General features: G+C 32.7%; 1 protein-coding gene across 1 annotated transcript; it reads right to left on the bottom strand.

The window, feature by feature from the left end:
• Positions 1 to 6,657: 6,657 nt before the first annotated feature.
• LOC148197132 (11-oxo-beta-amyrin 30-oxidase-like) lies at positions 6,658 to 9,451 on the bottom strand. The gene is made up of 5 exons (XM_088093058.1): positions 9,100 to 9,451; positions 8,589 to 8,806; positions 8,173 to 8,414; positions 7,449 to 7,836; positions 6,658 to 7,367 (listed from the first exon to the last, which is right to left on the bottom strand). The coding sequence occupies exons 1-5, from the start codon at positions 9,434 to 9,436 to the stop codon at positions 6,942 to 6,944; spliced, it is 1,611 nt and encodes a 536-aa protein (XP_087949184.1). The 5' UTR covers positions 9,437 to 9,451; the 3' UTR covers positions 6,658 to 6,941.
• Between the last annotated feature and the right edge of the window lie 8,715 nt (positions 9,452 to 18,166).

The following is an 18,166-nucleotide window of genomic DNA, read 5'->3' as shown; positions in this document are numbered from 1 at the left end:
ATCTAGTAATGAAATTGGTGGCTAAGAAGAAGAAGAAGATGTTGATTCTATTATTAAAGGTTCACATGATGTGGAAAAACTTGAACAATGAACTGCTGCTTTTGGATTCACAACCATGGCTATGTTTGTGGTGATGGATTCACGCAGAGGAGAGCCACTCCTAGAATTTGAAGCATCTCAAGTTTTTTTTCCACTCTGCAATACTAGTTACTGATCAAGGATAAATGTAAATTCCCTTCTTTTCTCTCTGATTTCGTTGCTAAACCATGTGACAATGTGGGCACCCTCTGGAATACTGTTATCATTTGGTTCCATCCCCGTTAACATCTCAAGAAGTACAACACCCAAACTGTACACATCACTGTATCTTCTTCTGCTTTAGTTTTCAAAAGGGTTTCTTTTAGCCTTGTTTTTTAACACAACTGATATATTAAATATTCATAGTGTATATGTTCTTAGTCCTCATTATATATATGTTGAACTATTTTTCTTAGTCATTGTAAGGGGAATGACTCTTTAAATTTTATTTTGGGTAAGAACTGAGTGAGAAGTAACTTTATTCTGCTTCAACTTGAAGTCAGGGGATTCATTTTTGGTTCCTCAATTGCGTTAGGCATTGGTGCCAAGTTTATTCCTTTATGCAAACCTGGAAAGCTGCCAGGTATATCTGTGTTGTGTTGAATGTAATTGAGCACTACTATCAATCTTAATTAATCTGTTTTAATTTAAAACTAGAATGTATCAAACATAGGCTAAAAGAAATGAAGAGCATTTTAGGTGGATGGCAGGGTTTATTCTGAGTGTAAAGGCCTTGTCATAGTCATATATAGTTTGATCATTCATTATTATTTTGGGTCTGTTTTACTGTTAATGTTTGTGGATTACTAGTTCATGACAACGAATTTGGCCCCACCTTTACCATTTTTTGAACTTTTTTCATTAACTTTTTGTGGCAAAGTCTTCTTTCAGAGTAAGTGCTATACTATTCACAGATTCTCAGTACCCAAAGATTAAGATGTCCTTTTTTTGTACAAAAGTATGAAACAAAAAGAAATCAACAAAAGCAGATATAAAATATGATATATATATATATATATATATATATATATATATATATGCATGAAATTCTATACATATATATATGTTCCTTAATTAACCTGTCTCTTTCCTACAAATTTAATGTCTCTAACTCTGTAGGTGTAGCCTTTTATATATGTGTGTGTGTAGCTGAATTAAAAGTGAAAAAGGACAAATTTTCCAAATAAAAGTAGGAAAAAGCTATAGCTAGCTAAGTACACGTAGGTTTGATTGAAGAAATTAAGAAAATTAATTTGTTTATATAGTTTTCTAATCTCAAATTTTGTGAAGTCGTTATCAGTGACAATTAATTTGCGGTTGATTGAGAGTGCAGAATTTTTATATTACCAACATGTAAATATTGAGAAGCAGACATTTGTTTATTTGTGTAACTTTTGTAAAATTAGTTTTAATTTTTAAATAATTAATCAATTGATTCTATCAAACATCACTTTAGGAAATAAGGGTTTAACATTAAACTTGTTCTAAAATTCTTATCCTCATTTTACCGAAGGCTTTTGGCCCTCGATAATTACCGAATGCTTTTGGCCCTCGGTAATTACCGAAGGCTTTTGGCCCTCGGTAATTACCGAAGGGCGGAAGCCCTCGGTAATTACCGAAGGGCGGAAGCCCTCGGTAAACGTTAACGACAAGAGATTTACCGAGGGCTCTTTGGTCGTCGATAAGCCGTCTGTAAATATCTTTTACTAACGGTTTTGGGCTGTTTCCGAGGGCTTTTGGCGTTCGATAATGCCCTTCTTTTTTGTAGTGATCGTAGGGGTTGTATATATTGGTTTTGGAATTTGAAGTGGTGAGTGGTGAAGATGGATTCAGAAAGCGAGGCTGTAAAGACACCAAAGAGGGAATTGGAAGCAGAAGGGGTTCTGAATTCAAAGATGAAGGGTTTTGCATAGCTCCCCTTGAAGGAGTGATGGTGGATGCTTGGTGGGGTTTGGTGGAAAGAGAAGAACCCTTGAAGTATAACTAGGAAGGCTATGTTGAACTTGTGCAAATGATTCAAAGGCATGGCTTGAAGCTTTAGGATGTCATGTCTTTCCATCAATGTGGTAGAAATGTTGGAGACTCTTGCAGGTATATCACGCTGCTCATTTTAACTTATTTCAATGTGTGTACTGCTCTTGTGTTTAGATTTGTTGATAACAGAGATTTGGGTAATAAATTGTTGTGAGATTGATGTTTGTGCAAGAGAGTTCGTGAAATTTGTTGTATACAACATAAAAGTTAATAACATTGTTTTGTACTTCTAATATGAAAAGGCAAATAAAAAACGGATTGATTTTGATTTTGATTCTAATTTTGTAGCATTCCTCCGCCTTCGTGGGTACTGGAAGAAATAAGCAAGAACCATGAATTGGTTGACACATACTGATAAGAAAACCCTTAACTTTGTGCAAATAAAAAATGTCCAGCTGCAAACATAAAACAATGGCAATGAAAAAGGTAAAACCAGGACACTTAATCTTGGATTTTCATGATATCTTCTTTTGGGAGTCAAAGAGAAAGGCACATAGATATAGGTAAAGGACGCCACCGCTAGGCGGGCCTAAATCATAGGCCAATACAAAAACGTGAACGGGACCACCAGATGCATTTATTAATAAAGACTAATGTCTCGCTTTATTCTTTCGTAAAATATTAAAAAAAACCCTTTTACTGCCTCGGTTCAACTCCAAACCGAGGGATAAGACCCTCCCTCTACTATCCCGGTTCACAACCGAAGAAAAAAGTGGTAGACTTTTTACCTCGTCTATATATACCTCGGTTGCGGAGCCGCTGCGTATAAAAGAAAATAATCATTGTCGTTTCCTTTTACTGTACTAGTGCAAGATAAATTCAAAAGCTTAATGTGGGATCAATAGACATGATAAAATGTTTTTTTTTAATGCATGAAATCTTTTTTCACCTTTAACTCAAGCTCATTAGTGTATAAAGATGTGTGTCTTTTACTCTACCATCACTGTCACACAAATCAACTTTGCCCTTCGTTTCAACCAAAATAAACACACTCACATGCAAGCTAGCATCACAAGGACTTTCAAGACTTGTATTGTGGCTAGGCTAAGAATGAAATTTGTTTTTCTAGATATAAAGTACCTTAAGCTAGGAGAGTAGACAAATCAAAACATAATAACAAAAATCTCTTTTTTGCTTTAGTTCAAATGTAACTAATTCTCAACTCATTTTCCAACTTTCATTCACATAACTCTTTTTCTTTTATCTTGTTCTTCTTTTCCAACCTTGGAGATTCTTGAAATTTCTTCAAGGAGGATGTTTGCTTTCTCCAAGAATATTTTTGGACAACTTTTTTGGTGTGTTTTTGTTCTCAAACTTCGTGTGCCAAATGAATGCAATTATTTCGTAAAGAAACAGGTTAGATTACTCATATATAAAAGATATGACATTCTGATGCTTTTTAATCGATTAGGTAAAAAGCTTAATCGATTAAACTTATATTTTTATTTTAATTGATTAGATTATTATCTTAATTGATTAAAAGATACAATATAACCATCTTTTACTTCGGATATGTTCTTCGGATATGTTCTGACGCTAGTAAAAAAACAGGATTTGAAAGCGCCCCATACGCATCGGTTTCACCACAACTGAAGCGTATAAAAACGCGGTGGCAGAAACGTAATTAAAGCTACCCTATATGCCTCGGTTCTCTAACACCCGTTGCCTAAAGCCGTATACGAACTCGGTTCTACGAAGAACCGAGGCATATGTGTCTGCCAGCAGACCTGCAACGAGCTACTAACTCGGTTCTGAACGAACCGAAGCGTAAAGCTGACAATCGAACTCGGTTGCTGGAAGAACCGAGGTATATAACTCTGCTGCAGACCTGCCAACCTGAAAAAGCTCTGCAACCTCTGACGTTTGAGCTTCAGTTTATGCACCGGTTGATTCTAAACCGAGGTCGTAACGTGTTTATGCCTCGGTTGTGTAAAAAACCGAGGTAGTAAGCCTGTGTTTAGGCACCGGTTTGTTTTGAACCTAGGTCGTATTTCATTTATGCACCGGTTAAGTGAAGAACCGAGGCATATATATTTAAATTTCATCCGCGAACGAACCGCCTTCACTCATCTTCTTCTCAGCGCTGCTACAGAAACATAACAGAGAAAGAAAACAGTGCTTCCGCGTTTGCTCCCTCGCCTGTCGTCTACCCCTCTCGGCGTTTGCACCGTTTATCGTCGTCGTCTCCGGTGTGGTCGCGTGTGCCTCCGTTTGCGTCTGCCTCTGCTTCCGTCTGTGTCTGCCTCGGCTTTGGTGGTTGCGCCTGTGCTTCCTTCTCCGTCGCCGGTGCCGGTGCTTTGGTGGTTGCGTCTGCCTGCGCTTCCATTTCAATCGCAGATTTCATTCTCGCCAACTTGCTGCCACGCTCCCAGGTAATTGACCCTAAAACTTTCTCCATCTTCATTGTTTGTGTAATTTGTGGTATTAGAAACTTTGGCATGAAAAACAGTACTAATTATATAACCAAATTAATTAATTGCTTGTGATCAAGTAATCAAAACTAAGGAAAAAATAGAAAATGTTTTTATGTGTGGTATGAGATGAATATGAGAGTTATTTTAATGTGTAGATTATTATTGCTAGTATAGAAAAATGAGATAAATATGAGGGTTATTTTAATGTGTAGATTATTATTGCTAGTGTAGAAAAATTTATTCTTGATAAACTTGATTTAATAAGGATATATATTCTTCAAATCTCAATGTGTGGTCCTTTTTTTATATAAATGTATGCTAAAGGAATTTTTTTTAATAGTTCCCTTGCAACACATATGATGTTATCTGGGAGATCTACTGCTACAGCTAAAAAGCTTGCATGGGTTTCCCTTAAGGTTTGGTATTTTTAGTCCATACTTTGTTACATTTGGTTCCATTCAAATGATGTTACTTAACATTTTATAATTATGATGATATATTGTAGTGTAATAGACAAATGGGGTCATATGAATGTGGTTACTACGTTATGTTTTGGATGATGACCATCATTCGTGCACATTACACCAGTGGATGGGAAACGGTAATATTTAGGTTTGAATTTTATGTTCTCTATATTTGGATTTCATATACACTAATTGAAATCATTGTGCTTTATGCAGAGATTTAATAGCACTGCTTCAATTCCAGAGAAGTCAATCCAACTTGTAAGGAAAACACTTGCTAAATACGTAATTCATTTATATAATAGTATGTAGTAGATATTAGGATATACTAAGTTCTAAGTTTATGTTTCTAAGTTGTTTTATGCTTTTCTACATTACTATAAATTCAACATGTACATTGCATTGATTTATGCTTGAAACTTGATTTATGATTACATTGGATTGATTTATGCTTCTAAGAATTTGATTTATGATTCCATTCAATATATTTATGTTTTAATATAAATTTCATTTAAAATATACGTTTCTGCAACATTCTGGACTGTTCTAGTTACAAAAATATATGTAGGTCTGTTTTTGTGGTTGGGTATGTTGCAGAAACAGACACCATTTTAAAGAAAAAAACGTACTTATATGCCTCGGTTCTGGTCAAAACCGATGTCGAAAGACCACTTACGGCCTCGGTTATGGTCAAACCCGAAGCAGAATGTGTCGCGGAGGAGAACAAAAAACAATGAATCTACTGCCTCGGTTGTAGCCTAAACCGAGGCAGTAGAGTGGTACTTTATGCCTCGGTTAAAAAGAACCGAGGCAGAATGTGCTACGAAAAAAATAAATTAAAAAAACCTAAAACTTTAATGTTTCGGTTAGAGCTGAACCGAGGCAGTAGGGTTGGAGTTTATGCCTCGGTTCACAACCGAGACCAAAAGTATTAGACTTTTTACCTCGCCTGAATATGCCTCGGTTCAGAAACCGCTGCCTATAGACAAAAATAATCGCTGTCGTTTCTCCTTACTGTACTAGTGTGATATGTTTTAATTGATCCATATGATGAGATTTGCATATGATCTAGTGTGCAATTTATACTTTTCTATACATAAAATTTGCATCTAACATTCTTCGTATATGATTTTAAAATACTCTTTACCAAACTTAGGAAAGCCCCTTTCAACATCAAATTATCCAAGTTATCAAATTATCAAATTATAAAAATATAAAATTATAAAGTTATAAACTTATAAGATTACAAGTGTATAAGATTATAAGAGTATAAAATTATAAAACTATAAAATATAAAACTATAAAATTATAAAACTATAATTATGAAACTATAAAACTATGAAACTATGAAATTATAAAACTATAAAATTATAAAAGTGTAAAATTATAAAATTATAAAAGTATAAAATTATAAAATTATAAAATTGCAAAACTATAAAACTATAAAATTATCAAATTTACAAATTGTAAATTACAAATTATTGAATTTTAAAAATTTCAAATTTTTAAATTTTCAAAATTTCAAATTATCAATTTATAAAATTATAAAACTATATATTTAATGGTTTAAAATAAACAAAAATATATTAAAGTCAAGATTAAGTGGGTTAGTGACCTAATTAGTCAGTACCACTTTAAAGTATCATCCCTTTCCAGAAACATGTAAATACCATGAAATCTGACATTCAACACACTTTTAATTATACATCAGTCAATAAGCCTTCATGACTAACCGTGAGACGGAATTCAAACACATGCATTACAACATACAAGTTCTTACAAGATATATAGTTTCTACTCACATACACTAACATGGTGAGATTGTTGTTACAGAAAGGAATCTAATAAAGTGATAGACTAAGCCAAGTGACATATGCATAGTCTTATACCTGTGAGACCATTTTGTAGATCTAAAACCATGACCCTTTTTGGTTCAGAATATGATCAATTATCATAGGGTTTGAAAAATAAGTGGCGCACCGTGTTTTGGTTGCAAAGTAAGCATAACTGCAGGAGCATGCACATAAACAGGAGAAAGCTCGAATGAGAAATTCTGCAGAAACAATGACAACACAACCTTGGCTTCCAACAAGGCAAAGTTTTGGCCAATGCAAATTCTAGGACCCCATCCAAATGGGAAAAATACAACTTGGCCTTTTGTTGCCTTTACAACCCCTTCAGAGAATCTTTCTGGTTTGAACTCCATTGCATCATTACCCCATATATCAACATCCTGGTGAAGTAAAAAAATTGGCAAGGTAACATTTACTCCTGCAGGTAGTGACAGGTTTCCAAGTTTCATATCCTTCTGGAGTCTGCGATTGTGGAAAACAACGGGAGGGAATAACCTCAGAACTTCATACAGAATCATGGTCATCTAGGGAAGAAACATTTTGGCACATGTTAGCATGAAATTCATTTTTAATAAAGATTATAAATGAAATCATGTGATACATACAGTTTTGAGCTGACTTAACCCATCAATGTTTGGATTTTGTTTTCCAAAAACATGAAGAACTTCCTCCCTTGCTCGATTTTGCCATTCAGGATACCTACTCAACATGATCAATGTCCAAACCAGCAAAGATGAAGTCGTTTCTTGCCCTGCTAGGTAGAATAACTTGCACTCACCAATTACTTCTTCAATAGTCATTCCAACACTCTTACTGTTTCCGTTTCCCTGTATTTCCATTTGATTTGATTCTAAAAGCATGCCTAATAAATCTTTATTGTTGGATTCACCCTTCTTCATGGCTTTCTCTCGTTTTTTTATGATATTCCCAATTGAATTTTTCATTTCTTTATGAACTGCTCTCGTCTTCATTTTGGTAGGTGTCGGTAAATGCCTAGAAACATGTTGAATTAATGAAGGTCAATTTCCTAAAAGTAACATTATTAGTTCTTGTATAAGTCAGGTATGCCTCATTTCTTGAATTTCAAAGATTTTTTGAAACATATATCAAATATTCCTTAGATCAAAATCTGTATGTAATTCATAATTATTTGTCATCATCACTATAGCAGTGATTTGGTGTATGGAGAGCTTAATCTCTGTCTACAGTGTCTAGCTTTTAGGGTGATTCTCTAAGGTTCGAAGAACTTCATGGTCAGTTGAGTTTCAATAAAACTAAAACATGCATAATTTAGTAATCACATTTTACAACGAATCAATGTGGTATTACCGCAATATTAGTGTGTTAGAGTACTTTGCAGTCATGACAAGGTACCCCTGAATTCTGAGAAGCTGAAATATCTTTTTTCCTTCTGCATAGCTGCTTCCGAAAGCCGTTCTAGAAATTACATCACGACTCAAATTCTGAATGAAAGGCGAAACATCAATCTCACATTTTCCATCTGATGACAACATTCCCTTCCACTCGCTAATCACATCATGACAACTTTGGGAAAATTCTGGTACCATGTTCTGCAAATATTTTAAAAGAGAACAATATTTTATCTCAAAAGTCTTCATATTCAAACAACAAGGATACTGGTTAAATTCATTATAAAAGTATACATACTTTTTGTACATCTCGATTAATAATTAGGTAATGCTGTGAAAAGATTGTTTATTTATAAATTAAAGTAATAAACTTACTTTCAATTTTTCCAAGTGGAATGCAGGGTTGATAATCTTTCTATGTTGAGCCCACTTATCACCCTCGGAATTTATCAGACCACTGAACAAGAACTTGCCAATGCCAGTTATCTTTTGTTTCTGGAAATCATGAATGTTATTGAAAACTTCTTTGATTTGATTTGGATCAGTGATGATGACCTTTGGTGTTGTGCCTTCCCAAAAAAACGAATTCTTGCCTGCACATAATTCACTTATCAGCAATTGCTAAAACGGCTTTGCTTTAACAACTTAAGATCCAAAAACTTTATTTCGCGAGGAGAGGAGAATAATGGTATAACTAATAAATTTAAAGGAGGAATATCTCTGGTTTTGTTTTAGAAATTTTAAAAACTAAAATAAAAAAAATGTTGTAGCAAGAACATTGAATGATGCCGGAAGAATCACCGAAAAACATCACTTTCATGCCCAAACTCTGTAGACCTAACATTTATGTATAAGTACAAATTTTGAGGAGGTAGGAAAAGTAAACCGTATTTGGCAACAGTGTTGTTAGGCCCCAAGGACAAGCGAGGAGCAACATCGTCGGAGACAATAAAAGATTGCGATTGAGGGTTGTTTTGTGGGGCAGGGTTTTGGTTGGAGGTGAAAAGTGAAAGGGAGTATGGGTCACCACGAAGACCTTGTGCTCTCAGAAGTTTCTCAAACCTCTTAGGCCTAAGCCACAGCGTGTACACCATCTTCACCGCCCATAACGGAATCACACCAACGATCACGCTCACCAGACACACTATTGCTGTTGAGGAAGTAAATGAAAATAGCTCCATTATTGGGATGAAGTCAGATGGGCTATGGTACAGGGTAATCATAAACGTAGACACTTACACTACTATCTGACATGCATTTATCCTACAAATTGTCTTGTCTTTAAGTTACTCGTTTCTCTCAGTTTATTATAAAAAATAGTGTCTCGTGATTTTCATGCTTGTGTGTTTTACAAATATCACTTTCTTATTATGTCTATACACACAGAGTGTTTCATCCTTACACTTTTAAAAATTATTTTTTTTAACTTTTTAATAATTTTTAATAATCTCATCCTACACTTCTAACTTTTCTAAAACTATTACTTTTAACTTTAATAAATACTTTTTCATTTTTTTCTTTTTCTTATTAAAAACAATCTTCACCACTTTAATAATAATTTAATTTAATTTAAAATTTAAATACTATTAATATAATTTTATATTTTAATAATTATTAAAATATGATTTATATTATAATAATAATTACACTAAAAACAGAAAATAAAATAATAAAAATAATATTAATAATAACAATAATAAATAATAATAATATCAATAAATTTTATTTAATATATTCAAATATGTAAAATTATATTACAATAAATTAAATAATTATTAAATTTTAAATAAAAACCAAAATTTGAAAACTTGTTTAAATCCGTAAAATAAGTTAACACTTTTTCTTTTTATTTAAAATTTAATAAATATTGAATTTAAATAAAAATTATAATACTATTTATTATATTTATATTTTAATAATTATTAAAATATGATTTATATTTTTATAATAGTTTTATTAAAAAAATTAAAATATAATAATTAAAATAAGAATAATAATAATGAAAATAAAAATAATATTTAAAATCACATTAAATACATTTAAATATATTAAATAAATTAAAATATTAAATTAAAATTAATAATTATTAAAGTTTAAACCAAAATCAAATTTTGAAAAATTTATTGATCGGATATAGACATCCAATAAGTTATCCTACGGATATCCATATCCGATGAATAATTGTTTTTAAAATTTTATTTTTTATTTAAATTTTAATAATCAATTAATTTAATTTAATATTTTAATATAATTAAATAATATTTGAATTTTAAATTTAATTATTATTAAGATGGTGCATAGTGTTTTTAATAAGAAAAAAAAAATGAAAAGATATTTATTAAAGTTAAAAATTAAATTTTTGAAAATGTTGGAAGTGCAATATAAGGATGAGATGTTAGAAGGTTAAAAATGAAAATTTTGGAGGTCCAGAATAAGATGTTGGAAGTGTAGGATGAAACATTCCTACATGTATAAACTTTAGCCAAAAGCTAACTCTAATCGATGTCGGAACAATTGGTATCGTTATAGAGTCGCGCAGTGGAATAAAATACGAAAGCGGAAAGCGTGTTCGATCAAACTTGTTTTAAAATGGTCAGTTTTAGAAAATAATTTTCTTAGAGAAAATTTATCAAATAGTTGATATGCGCAAAATGTAAAGAGTATAGAGAGCAAGACAATTCAACACAAAATTTTTATCCTGATTCGATTCAAAAAGAATCTACGTACAGTTGTTAATCACTATGAAAAGTGATTAACATTTTCACTGAAAAACAGTTTCACAGATTTACAATATGGTAAATGAACAGTAAGATAAAACCTTCCTTCGACGAACGAACCGGAAGTATGCTTCCTTCGACCAACGAACCGGAAACAATCAATTTGCACTTTCCTTCGACCAACGAACCGGAACAGTGCAGAAACAGTCTTCCTTCAACCAACAAACTGAAAGAGCAGCAGCTTTACCAACTCGAAGAGAACCGCTCCGACTTTAGATCCACAAAGCACGAGCTTCTCCTATTCACGAGACCAGGGAATGCAATGAACTAGCTTTTTGGAACTTCCTCAGACAAACTGTATTCTCAAAAAGCTCAGTGTTCTTTCTAAAAGTTTTGGAACAACCTTATATAGCGAACTGGTCTGAGTTCTCAGAGATAGATTATAACTGCCACAAATAATCGATTATTGTTAGTGATAATCTATTATTTGAGTCCGTTACAAAAGGTGATAATCGATTATCCTGAGGAATAATCGATTATTCCAGAGACTTTGGCAGTTCTCAAGAGAACCCGTTGATAATCGATTATTTGCAGGAATAATCGATTATTCCAAAGCGAAATGCTTTTTCAAGAGTGCTCAGGATAATCGATTATAGCTTCTCATAATCGATTAAGTGAGTAACTTAACTATAGGTATGAGATTTTCTAAGTTTTACATATTCAAAGACTTTTCTAATACATTTATATTCTACAAAGTGTTTTTACAAAAATTATAACAGCTTCTTCAAATTTATCTTCTTACAACATCATCAAAATCATTTATCTTCAATTTACCAACTCTTCCTCATTGGTAATAACAGTCTATATATATATCAATTTGTCAAAATACGGTTCCTACAAACCAGAGCAAAAGCAACATTTCATCTTCATGGCCTAGATTCTGATATGACATTGAATACACTTATTTTCAACTCATTCCTATTCTATCAGGTGAATTTAAAAGCATTGGACTATTTCAGTGTCTGTCTATCTTTACCCTGATATGGTCCTGAAGTTGAATGTCAGAATTTAATTAATTACTCCGATATTTATTATTTTAATATTTTCAACTATTTGTTATATATTATAATATAAAACATAACTATCAATAAAGTATTATTTTACTTTAATTATTTATTTCTATAATATAAAAAAGGGTTAAATATGTTTTTAGTCCCTTAACTATCAAGCGTTTTTGGATTTCGTCCCTCTTTCAAACTTTGCTACATTTTTATCCTTCTCTTTAATGAAACTGTAATTTTAGTCCTCGAAAACCAACGGCGTTAACTTTTCAGTGAGCTGGCTAACGGTATGTGAATGTTTCATGCCACGTTGGAAATTGAAAATCTGAAATTCAAGGAAAAATGCTTTCGTCACTTTCTCTATCTCCCTTCTTGCAAATCTCTGGTTCTAAAACTTCACTCTCCAACCAAACCCCCTCCACTCTCCGGGGTGCATCCCTCCACCACCTCTTGCTTCTTCAAAATCCGCATCAACACCTTCCCCACCCATACGGCCCTCCTTCCTTTCTCCGCCTTAACCCTGGACACCGCCACCTCCGCCTTAACCTTCCACCTCGACCCCGCTGCCCTCCGTTGCTTCCCTGAAAATCCTCTCATCCTCGTTCTCTCCATCTATAACAATCCAATGAGTCGTTCCTATTGAGTGCGCGACACCAAGAACCGGGTTCATCTCATTGTTAACCTCTCACCTATCCTCTCTTTTGCTACCATAAAAAACAAACTGAAAGGCATATCTAATTGAATTTGGCTAATTATACAATTATAATTTTGTTAAGAAAACCTTTAATAGAGTCTAGTTAAACCAAATTCACAAGACAATAATTTTATAAAGTAGAGAACCACAATTTAGATTACAAACTAAAATGAATACTGGGACAATCTTAAAGTAATAATTATTTCAAAACTTTGCAAACACGCCTGCACCAACATACATATGTATTAGTGTTTGAAATAATCCTGGGAAGTAAAAGTAAAAATAAAAATAAAGCTTACGCATCATTAACGGAAGCATTACAAAGTTTTGCTTTGAGAGACAATATAATGGGATAAAACTTTCGCTTGGGTCGTGGCAAGCCTCAATAAGACTAGCACCCTGATAGAAGTGCAGTCAAATTTAGTTAATAAAACAAAAGTATACCTGAAGGTGTTTTTTCTTGCCAAATGATGTTGAGGAAATCCTTATCCATGGTGGTGGCAGCAACCATGAAAGACCAAGGTGTAACTTTTAACAGAGGCAAAGTTTCGAAAGAAATGTGTCAACTTTTCATTTTTAATTCTTATATAAATGGCAGGAATCTAAGCATAAAAGTAAAGTTCACTTTTCATTTTTCTTTAAAATTCCTTTTCCAAGTTAGCCACTGTGTTTTTTTGTTTCAAAGTCTATTAAGAGTAAACCACACTATTGTTTCTATTGTTCTCATTAATATGAATTCCATAAGTTGGACTGATGGTTTGGTTGTCCATTGAAGCCCAGTTAAGTTGAGACATCCATTGTGGAAGGTATTAGAGTGAGAGAGGGCAAGGGAGAGGTTAACGGTGAGATGAACCCGACCCAATATTTTGGCGTCGCACACAGTAGGAACGACCCATTGGGTTGTTGTAGACGGAGAGAACGAGGATGAAAGGCTTTCCGGAAAGGCGACGGAAGGCAGAGGAGTACGGCAGGGTCAAGGTGGAAGGTTGGGACGCAGGTGGTGGTGTCGTGGGTGGAGGTCGAGGCAGAGAGAGGGAGGATGGTTATATGGGTGGGGAACGTGTTGTGTGGATTTTGCAGAAGCAAGGGGTGGTGGAGGGATGCAACCCGGAGAGTTGAGGGGTTTGGTTAGAGAGTGAAGTTTCAGAGCTAGAGATTTTCAATTGACAACGTGGCATGAAAGATTGACACACCATTAGCCACCTCACTGAAAAGTTAACGCCGTTGATTTTCGAGGACTAAAATTACAGTTTCATTAAGAAGAAGGATAAAAATGTAGCAAAGTTTGAAAGAGGGACGAAATCCAAAAACGCTTGATAGTTAAGGGACTAAAAACATATTTAACCCTATAAAAAAGTATACTGAGTTAACAGTGTGAGATTCTTCCACTAGCAGTTTTACTCATGCATTATAGTAATATTTCATTATTCTTTTATCCATCGACTAGTGTTGTAATTGACTGTTAGTACTCTTCTACAACATGTGTAAGTGTAAGTGTATGCATGTGACACAATTTTAAATATCTATAAATTATTTAAACTTTTAAAAAATTATAAAAATAAAATTATAAAAAATATATATAATTAGAGATATTAATATATATAAAATGAATTTTAATTATTGAAATTAAAAATGTTATAAATGATATTGTGTAAATAATTTTTTTATTATAAGAAATTATTTAAATTTTAAAAAATAGTTGATAAAAAATAAATATTTTTTTATAATAAGTAAATATTTGAAGTAAAAAAAATTTACTAAAATGATAAAATTAAAAAAATATTATGAATTATTATATTTAAACAGTAGTAATTAAGAGCGTAAAACTGAAAAAACTAAATAAAACATCAAATATATGTATCTCTTTATCTATAGAACTAGAGATAATGGAATATAAAAATATATTTTCCTTATATAGATTTAAAGAATAATTATGATATTATCTTAAGAAATAAAGTATAAGTTTAACTTAGTTTCATTAAATTAATTTATAAAATAAAATTTGTATTTATATATTTTAAATTAATTTTATTTATAATTTATATAAAACTTTAGCAAATACTCCGGGTTAGAGAGAGAAATCAAATATAAATCACATATGTATATCATAAATTATAATTATTGTATGTCGAATGATTGCAAATTTGATGATATTATAATCGTAACTCATGTGTGTTATAAATAGGTTTAATGGTTTGTTTTTACCTAATTCTTCTATTTCTTTTCTGATCTCAATTAATCTTGTCATTAATTAGGATAACATTAAATTTGGTGTATCTTGACATGGTGAATGCACAATTATTAAGCACGTGACACAAAATGCTCCCATAGGTGAACGTGTAAAGTAGAAACAAAAAAAATTGAAATTTCATTAAATTTCTAAATCAATAAATAAATAAAAGAAAAGAAAATAAAAACAGAATAAGCAAAAAGATCCAAGCCCAAATCTTGTTTCTCATCCCTTCCTTAGTAGATCCTACATGGCCACCTCTAAGGCCAACAAGTTTCTAGTCAGTTGCCACCCTTGCTACCGATCAGAGCAAGACTGTCGATGACCTTACCCACGTTGGAAGCACCTTCATTCTTCGTGGTAACTCAATTTCTCCATCATCCGCATCACATACGGAGAGCCACCGCGACACCATGGATCTCACGATTGTACCGTTGACGCCGCCTTGATCATATGTTCTTGATTCTTCTTCAACTTCTTCTTTGTATACTTGATGGCTTGTTATACAAGAAAAGTTCTTTGTGTGCAAACCTTGGTAATGGTAAATTTCATGGGTCTTAGAGATTTTTTTTTATTTAATTAAACTTGCAGGTGAAAGATGATGAATTATGAAGTAGGGTTTTTTAGTCAATGAGTTGAGTGCAGATAATAATGACTTTCAGAAAATGGATAATGGTGATATATTTGAGTATTAGTCTAGGATAGGTTTGTGAAAGTTAAGGAAAATGGATTCTGTTTTTTCCCCTTGTGATAGGGGTAGAAGGAAATGAAATGAATGATGTTGGGTTCAAGGAAAAAATTGGTGATAATAAATATGAGAATCTTTTGTCTCGCGTTTCCCAAGCTTTTCCTCTATAAACCTGGGTGCTGATAGATTGCAGATGAAAGATTGAGAGAGTAGTTTGATTGGAATTGGAATTTGCTTCCCCTTCCCTCAGTTCTCTTGTGCCATTCTTAAAAGGAATAAAATAATCACTAAAAATGGTGTTTGTCAAGGAGGGCGCTCATTGCGCCATTGTCAATGGCGAACATAGTGATCGTCTAGTGCTTTATCTCATCGGCAAGATGGGTGAGGGTGAGGTAGTGATATAAGGTGGAGAAGCTCGGTAAGAATGGCCCTTCCACATCGTATTAGAAGAAAACATCCTATTCGAATTTAGGGATTGAATGAAATCCCAATTCTTTTTCATTTGTAAATTATAGGTAATGTAAGCTTTCTCTGCTTGTTAATTTTTGCGCAATGACCATGCCACGAGACAAAAATTTTAACGTCGTCCAGTCCCATTAATGGTAAGGTTCCAATTGACTCAATTTTACAAGAACATGAACCTAATTGAGATAAAACAACTACGAGGATCTATTTGAAACGATTCTACAAAAACAGAGACCTCAAAAATGATTAAACCTTACAAGATTAAAAGTTTACAAGATTAAAAGATTACAAACTTATAAACTTCTAAATTGTAAAATTGTAAGGTTGTAAGGTTATAAGGTTGTAAGGTAATAAGGTTGTAAGGTAATAAGGTTGTAAGGTTATAAGGTTATAAGATTATAAAGATTATGAAATTATATGTTAAGAGGGAACTCTCCCCAGTTTAGTAAAAAATATTTTTTATTATGCACTATGTCAAATGTTCTTTCTTGTGTAATAACATTAATAAAATATACTTAGGATCATATAAGAAGGATCTTAGAATGCACAATTTATGTATGGTAGAGTACAAGTTGGATAGAAGATTATATTTGCATAAATTTACTCATATTAATCGTTTAAGATATAACCATAATCAGTTAAAGCACATTACACACAAAATAAGGCTATATTGCATGTTTTAATCGATTAAGATAATAATCTAATCGATTAAAATAGAAAGATAAACCTAATTGATTAAATGCATATGAATTTCATATCATATATATTTGTGTGATCTAACTTGTTTCAGGTAGAAAGTACTTTGCAATGTTTTGAAAAAACGTGAAACAAAAGCTTAGGAACACATCAAGAAGTTGTCCAGAATCATTCTTGGAGAAATCACTCAACCCTTTGAAGAATCTTCATATTCTCCAAGGTTTCAAGAAAGAAAAAAGACTTGTGAGATCTGCATATAGGTGGTGCATCCAGGTTACATCTTATTGTTTAGATTTTCTTAGTCACCTTAGCTGTGTAAGCAAGGCGTAAGAGAGTGTGAGTTTCAACCTCTCTTGGTTATAGTTTTTAATATTGGAGAGTGTGTGTGAGGATACAATTATGTGAATTCTTTGTATTCTTGACAATTGGAATATAGTGGATTCCCTCCAGCTAAGTTTGTTGGAGGAAACTGGATGTAGGCTCAACTTAAGAGTTGAACCAGTATAAAAATTGATGTGTGATCTTAATTTTGTTTTTGTATTTTATATGGTTGATCATAAACTTTTGTGAATTGATTCAAAGAACCAAAATTTTCAAATAATTTGAACAAGATGTTTTAAAACTCAATTCACCCCTCTTAGATTGAGATATAGGGATACTATTTTAAACAATAGGCACCAGAGCTGGTTAATCGAGACATTAATTGATTAAAAAGATCTTAGATGGCCAATATATCTCAAACCTTTTGTGAGTGGCTCCATAAACATATCACCTCTATTTGCTGAAGAGAATTATCCATTCTAAAAAATAAGAATGAAAATTTGCTTAGAATCAGTAGACAAAAGGGTGTATGATGCTTGTTAGCTCTTTGGGAAGCATACCAAATTGTTTTAGTAATAAAACCATTGTAAGACCATGTGTTGTTTTTCCAAGAGACTCGTGTAATATTAAATAATCATATAATTAGTAATTCATCTAGACTAAAGAATAATTATGAACTTACAACTATATTTAACTAAATAAAGATTTACAAAGAAGGGTGAACTATAGTAATTTGAGGAACTTAGGAGTGGAGAAATGGTGGAAATGGTATGGAATGGCAAAGCTAGGGGTAAATTTCACCGACTTCACTCTCTTGCACTCTCTTGCACACACTGAATCATCTCATCCCCATCAAATACTAATGTCAGTCCCTTAGATGAGAGAACCTAAGGTTTTCTTACTAAGCGTCAATCCCTTGATCATTCAACAAGCAAACCTGCATTAAGACCTAGGATTTTAGATAACTAATGGGTCATGTTCCATCCCTTGACACAAGTCTCCACCAGATCTTTTGTTTCAAGCCTAGGGTTCAGTAGATTTTTCATAAGACCTAATGAAACCGCAAATCGAGCTAGGAACA

The sequence above is a fragment of the Vigna umbellata genome, chromosome 6 (genome assembly GCF_029865625.1).
Source record: "Vigna umbellata cultivar VRB3 chromosome 6, Vumbellata_1.0, whole genome shotgun sequence".
Lineage (NCBI taxonomy): Eukaryota > Viridiplantae > Streptophyta > Magnoliopsida > Fabales > Fabaceae > Vigna > Vigna umbellata.
The sequence above is the reverse complement of the archived record's forward strand: the minus strand, read 5'-3'. Positions and strand labels throughout refer to the sequence as shown.

Bases quoted from the DNA above. Each gene is read 5' to 3' on its own strand.
- LOC148197132 (XM_088093058.1), bottom strand. From the start codon at position 9,436: ATGATTACCCTGTACCATAGCCCATCTGACTTCATCCCAATAATGGAG. The intron at 8,807-9,099 runs GTTTACTTTTCC...AATTATGTGCAG, and splicing joins CAACACTGTTGCCAAATACG to GCAAGAATTCGTTTTTTTGG. The intron at 7,368-7,448 runs GTATGTATCACA...TTTCTTCCCTAG, and splicing joins GGTTAAGTCAGCTCAAAACT to ATGACCATGATTCTGTATGA.